The sequence below is a fragment of the Perissodus microlepis genome, chromosome 3 (assembly GCF_051167445.1).
Source record: "Perissodus microlepis isolate ML-2025 ecotype Zambia chromosome 3, ASM5116744v1, whole genome shotgun sequence".
Lineage (NCBI taxonomy): Eukaryota > Metazoa > Chordata > Actinopteri > Cichliformes > Cichlidae > Perissodus > Perissodus microlepis.
Genome location: NC_140463.1, coordinates 19298760 through 19305793, shown reverse-complemented (window position 1 = coordinate 19305793; position 7034 = coordinate 19298760). Strand labels below are relative to the sequence as shown.

The window sequence follows — 7034 nt, the reverse complement described above, 5'->3', positions numbered from 1 at the left end:
TGTTTACTGCCTCATATACCAACTACTACACCTGCTCCACCCTCTCACCTCTGATGGTGTTTGAGGGAGAGAAACAATTGAATTGAACATAAACTTAAATGCAGCATAAGCATCATGTCAGTGGCTGCCTTATCTGTATGTTTAGGATCATTATCCTCCTGCATTGACTAAAACTGAAGGACTGTTTGTTAACTTCAGTGAGAACTTTGATATTTTTAAAGTGAAGTTTATTTATATAAAATAAAGTCTTAATACGCTTAAGTTGTTGTGAGCAGAAAATTAAAAAAAAACAAAACAGGTTAAACAGACATTGCTCTCAAACCGCTCCTCTTCCTGGAATGAGACACAGCCTGATAAACAAGACAGACTCCATTCACTGCAGAAACATGTTGTTGAGATCAGAGCTCAGACTAGTTTCAGTTATAAGGAAGAGAAACTCACACAGTCACTGACACTGAGAGGAGAAATGGCACAGAAAGGAGTTCAGCTGGACCGAGAAACCTTCTCTTGTTCCATCTGTTTGGATCTACTGAAGGATCCGGTGACTACAGCCTGTGGACACAGCTACTGCAGGAACTGTATTAAAAGTTTCTGGGATGAAGAGGACAGGAAGGGAATCCACAGCTGCCCTCAGTGCAGGAAGACTTTCACACCGAGGCCTGTCCTGGAGAAAAACACCATGTTAGCAGCTTTAGTGGAGCAGCTGAAGAAGACTGGACTCCAAGCTGCTCCAGCTGATCACTGCTATGCTGGACCTGAAGATGTGGCCTGTGATTTCTGCACTGGGAGGAAGCTGAAAGCCATCAAGTCCTGTTTATCTTGTCCAGCCTCGTACTGTGAGAAACACCTCCAACCTCACTATGATGCAGCTCCATTAAAGAAACACAAGCTGGTGGCCCCCTCCAAGAAGCTCCAGGAGAACATCTGCTCTTGTCATGATGAGGTGATGAAGATTTTCTGTCGTACTGATCAGCAGAGTATCTGTTATCTCTGCCTGATGGATGAACATAAAGGCCATGAAACAGTCCCAGCTGCAGCAGAAAGGACTGAGAAGCAGAAGGAGCTCGAGGTGAGACGACTAAACATCCAGCAGAGAATCCAGGAGCGAGAGAAAGATGTGAAGCTGCTTCAACAGGAGGTGGAGGCCATCAATGGCTCTGCTGATAAAGCAGTGGAGGACAGTGAGAAGATGTTCACTGAGCTGATCCGTCTCCTCCAGAAAAGAAGCTCTGATGTGAAGCAGCAGGTCAGATCCCAGCAGGAAACTGAAGTGAGTCGAGTCAAAGAGCTTCAGGAGAAGCTGGAGCAGGAGATCGCTGAGCTGAAGAGGAAAGACGGCGAGCTGGAGCAGCTCTCACACACAGAGGATCACAACCAGTTTCTACACAACTACCCCTCACTGTCAGCACTCAGTGAGTCTACACACTCATCCAGCATCAATATTCGTCCTCTGAGCTACTTTGAGGATGTGACAGCAGCTGTGTCAGAGACCAGAGATAAACTACAGGACATTCTGAGAGAGGAATGGACAAACATCTCACTGACAGTCACTGAAGTGGATGTTTTACTGTCACTACCAGAGCCAAAGACCAGAGCTGGATTCTTAAAATATTCACATGAAATCACACTGGATCCAAACACAGCACACACAGATCTGTTATTATCTGAGGGGAACAGAAAAGTAACATTTATGAACCAACAACAGTCTTATTCTGATCATCCAGACAGATTCACTCAAAATCATCAGGTCCTGAGTAGAGAGAGTCTGACTGGACGTTGTTACTGGGAGGTGGAGTGGAGAGGGCAAAGAGTTTGTGTAGCAGTCGCATACAAGAATATCAGCAGAGCAGGGACGGAATGCAATGAATGTGGATTTGGATACAATAACAAATCTTGGGCATTATATTGGTACTCAGGCAGTTTTAAATTTCTTCACAACAAAGTCCAAACTGTCCTCTCAGGTCCTCGGCCCTCCAGAGTAGGAGTGTACCTGGATCACAGAGCAGGTATTCTGTCTTTCTACAGCGTCTCTGAAACCATGACTCTCCTCCACAGAGTCCAGACCACATTCACTCAGCCGCTCTATGCTGGACTTTGGGTTTATGTAACCACTGCAGAGTTGATTAAAGTCAAATAGAGGAGACAGGTTCATGTTGATCCCTGACCATTATATGTACTTGTGTAGTTTCTAAATGAGGCTTTACATTTTAGAAGCTGAGAAGTTCATTGATGTGTGAAAATAATATTGCACTGATTCAAACTGTACTTACATTTATATACCTTACATCAATATAAATCTGAATTTGTTCTCATGGCTGATAATCATGTGAGTTTAAATGATACTACTCTTCATATTCAGCATGTTTGAAATCTGTCATCAGTCTGGTTAGTGGTTTTATTCTGTAGTTGCTGTAGTGGGTTGTCAAATGCAACAATATATTGGAGCTGCAGTGATTCATCAGTTAGTCAATGATTAGAGAATTGATTGTTTTATCATTATTTTAGTCACATTTAAAGCTGGTTCCAGTTTCTGAAATGTGAAGATTGTTGATTTTCTTGATCATATATGACTGTAAACTTAATGTCTTTGAGGTTTGAACTTTTAAAATGTAACAAAAATTTAATACTTAATGTTTGACATTTAATATAATTTTTCAGATTTAAGTTTGATCACACTTGATCATTTATACATTTAAATACAGACACTAAATGATACAGGCCTGTATATTGTGGACGATAGACATGTGTCTTTGCCCTGAGCTGTGTCTGGCAGGCAGAGCGTCTCCACAAATCTGATGCTTCTGATTTGGAGAAAATGAGCTGAGGGAGACACCTGGTGGACAAACACAGACATGACAGGAAGAAAGACTAAAGTGCAGAGTGGAGACAAACAGCTGGAAATACTTGTTGGAAAGGATTGTCATGCTTCAGAAAAACACACAGCACACACTCTAACAGTCCTTTATTTGCACTGAAGGAGACACGTGAAGAAACCAAATCACACAATAATGAAGTGAACACATTTATAGTCAGTGTTCAAGATGACGGATAGAAATGAGAATCATGGAGCATTTATACATTTTTACGTCTGTGTCACAGAAACTGTTCAGCTATTCTCTGTTTATTATTCTATTTATCAGGAACCTCTGTTGATTTTATATGTAAAGGATTTTTCTTCTATCACTGAACCTTTTAAGGGTTTTCTCATAGTAGTTTTGGGGAGTTTTTAATTAGATTTACATCTTCAGAATAACTTTGTGATGTCAAGTTAGAAAGTCTGTGTCCAACCCTGGTGTTTGATCAGAGTTTTGATCCCTGCAGGGTTGGATTTTTTTATATGAATGTTGAATTTGTTGTACTGGAATTGAGTTATATTTTTACTTTACCGTTGTAAAGTGGATCTGCCAACAGTTTATCGCTTTGAACAAAGGTTCTTTACACTAAAATGAGGCAGGAGATGTGCTTCCAAGATTTATTATTCAGACAGAGAAAGCAACTTTTAAAAAAAACCTAAAAAAACTCTACAAATTCAACCATACAGGCAAGAGGAGTTCAGGACTGAGGCTTACGAGCAGGTGAGAATGGTCAACACAAAAAAGGAAGGCGGATCCATCAAATAAATAAATAAAAAATAGATCAACTCAGGCACTTTTGAACGTGCACTCAATCATGAAAGGAATCCGGTCCTGGATCAGTCCGGGGTGCTACTGAAACAGGGAAGAATGATTAGATGATGTTTGCCGGCTGAAAAAAGCAGCATTCACTGACACCACAACCCTGAACCCGCTGCTCCTCCCCTGCAGCCACAAACCACACCCCGCCACAAATACCTCAAACTTTACATGAGCAAAATCGTGCAACAACAACGCATTAACCTCACAACTTTTCAAGACACGCAAATTAAACAATTCTTCATCAAAGAAAAGCAATACACAGTTAACCCCACCTCAAACAGGTACACACACACTCACTTTAAATTATTAAGGCTCCATTTAAGACATCGAACATGGTCACTGCTCAAGTGACAGAACTGCACAAAACCACACTGAATGCAGAGGACACAAACCAATGCACACAGCAGCAAAAAGAACTACAGCAACACAACCGAGAACAAACGAGAAGCACAAAACAGGAAAACAAACTGAGAACAAAACAGCAGGATATCCCTCAGCAGCAGCTACAATATCTTCAGACTGACAAACTGCATTTAGCAGAACAACAATTTAAATTCAAAGAACAGGAAACTGCAGTTTATACAAACCGGGTCCACTAAACTACTCCACCTGAACAGGAGAGGAGCGCTTCCTGAACCGGTGTTTGTCAAAACATCAGACATTGTCAGATTGGCCGAAAACGGCGTTCACGCCGCCGTCGCTCCAGTACAGCTGAGCAGACTGCAACCGTGGGAGAGAGTGACTGTGTTTCACACGCTCAGCTCGAGCTTTCTGATCCTGGACTTCATGACAGATCTACCACTGTGAGTAACACTGTTTCGTCTTCCGTGGACTCTGTGTCTCCTGAATCAGAAAACTCTGTTACTGTGTGTTTGAACTCTACAGACATTATTCAGAGTGACCCCTCGGTGTCAAGTTATTCGCCGGTTTTCCTCGTGAGTGATCTTTGTGTTCCTGAGCCGTCAGACTCTGGTAATGCTCGCAGTGTTTTCTCTGAGTTAGCCAATAAGGATTTTCCAGCTGTTGAGCTGAACAAAGGACTGTTATTCCACCCCAGACTCACCTACACGCTGTTACTGGCACTGTATCCCCGCTGGACTGTTTTACTCCTCAGCCTGTTGATTCTGAGGTTTCCCAGCCTGAGCCCAGCCACACACCATCAACAGCTGTAAATAAAACAGTGCGTGCTGAGGAGCACAAACAGTCAAAGACTTTGTCCTGTAGCCGATGCTCCTTCTAGTGACTGGTTTGTGTTCCAACCTGTTTTGTCTTTTCACATTTCCGGTGTTGCCCAGCCAGCCCTGGACACAGTAAAACTTCTGCATCTGAGACTTCCTGTGTTGGTCCGACAGTTTCCCAGTCTGTGCTCTTTTCTGCGCCTCAGCTGGTAAACGTAAATGGTAACAGAGTGCAACCTGCCATAGTTAAACTGGCTAAAATGCTTGAACTTAGCACAAACTTTGTTGGTTCGTGTTTACACCTCAGCTTCTTCTTATTTTATATATATGGCCTGGTCATGGGGAATGAGACAGAGCACAGAAAATATTCGTTTTTGTTTTTTGGCTTTTTTTTAATTTCTCCAAATGATCTCGGAAAAGCACAGTTTTAAGCACAGTGTTTTAGTTTTTGTGGTTTTGAGTGAAAACATTTAAGTTTAACATTAAACCCAGGAAGAGTTCCCACTTTGGGTTCCAGTTTAAGCAGATTATTAAAGTAGATCTAATTTGAACAACTTCACAGGCACCTGTTGAACTGTCACTAACCCAAAACCAGCGACAGCTCTAATCCTGCTCCACAGGCTCAGCCTAAAACACCTGTAACTTTCAAGGTCTGAGATAACAATAAACATCAAAATATCACAGTGTATTAATAATTAATATTCATAATATATGTGTAATAATATTTTTATTATTATTTGATTTGATTTTCCTGTTTGCAGCAAACAATTTTACAAGCAGAGCTGCTGTCAGTCCACAGTAGAGGCCGATCCTTCCTCGTCTCTCTACTGCAGAGACACAAACACATCTGGGTTTCTCACATTCATTAAAAGCAATTACACTAACAACACATCAGAATAAGAGAAAAAAAACTGTTAGGAGCAGGTTATGTTCAGAGTTTTACTTTTAAATTCACATTTTCTCTCTGAGTCTCTGAGTTTTAGAACAAAACCATTTGAATTGAAACATCAAACTAAAAATGTCCTAATAAACTTTCAAACAGAAAGTGTCCGACTGTTTTCTTTGTTCTGTTTTACTCTGAAAATTCACATTTATATGAAACATTTCTGCTGATCTACACAGACCAACAGTCAGCAGAGTCAGTATCAAATATCAGAAAATGATTATTACCAGTCTACTTTCATAAGTCACCAGTATCCTCTAAACGTCATGTTGCCTCCTGTCATTCAGAGGTGTGTGCTGAGCTGGAGCAGCAATAATGTAGAAACTATGAAACAGAAGAAACTGCAGCGCACAGGAAAAATTTATGACACGTTGAGTTATGATTACAAGTGTGTGAGTCAGTGTTGTGTTTCACTTCTTAAGACTCAAACACTGCTGTGTTTTGCTTTTAAAATGTACATTTATAAATCCATAAAATATGTTTACATGTACTATTATTAATTATTTTTAAATAGATAAATAGAAAATTAACATTTGTTCATAACACAATTTCAACTTATCAATCAAAACATTAAAGCTTCAAGTACAAAGTTTAAGTCTCTAAATGAATCCTGAGGGTCTGAACTCACAGCTACACTCTGAGAGTTTGTATGAGATCAGACAATAAAGCAGCAGATCACTGTGGATCGAAGAACACAAACACCACTGATTCTGTAAGAAAGGAAAAGCATCACCTCCTGTTCTACGCTATAGCTTAATCAGAGCTTATCATACATAATCATCATTATAAAATCAACGTGAATACTTCATTACAAACTGCCATTCAGTAAAAAACTGAATCACAGGAAATGAAATAAAGCTAAACATCTCAAATCAGCTTCACGTTGCTGTGAGGTCGATGGTTTCATTGTGTTTCATTATCAGCGACAGTCTGTTTACCTTCAAAATAATGTAAACTTGAAAAACTGTTTCCTTCATCGAGTTTATGATTATAGCTCATGAATGAACAGACTTGCATGAAGTTCGTGATTTCTTGGATCATGTCTCATTATTTTGTCCATCATGTGTTGTCCTCGGGATTCCCATATACTTGTTTAACATTCACCTAGAGACCATTTGTGGCCCGAGGACAACACAAGGGTTACAGTGAACTCCAAAAGTCTCATTCACATTGTTGATCAAACGGTTTCCACTGACTGATCTGAGGAAGTTTTCTGACTCCATTATTAGATGAGTTAAG

General features: G+C 40.4%; 1 protein-coding gene across 1 annotated transcript; it reads left to right on the top strand.

Annotated features, from left to right (window-relative positions):
* The first annotated feature begins 373 nt into the window (after positions 1 to 373).
* Positions 374 to 3601, top strand: LOC146390376 (tripartite motif-containing protein 16-like). The gene has a single exon (XM_084923430.1). The coding sequence runs from the start codon at positions 467 to 469 to the stop codon at positions 2135 to 2137; it is 1671 nt and encodes a 556-aa protein (XP_084779556.1). The 5' UTR covers positions 374 to 466; the 3' UTR covers positions 2138 to 3601.
* The last annotated feature ends 3433 nt before the right edge of the window (positions 3602 to 7034 follow it).

Bases quoted from the DNA above. Each gene is read 5' to 3' on its own strand.
- LOC146390376 (XM_084923430.1), top strand. From the start codon at position 467: ATGGCACAGAAAGGAGTTCAGCTGGACCGAGAAACCTTCTCTTGTTCC.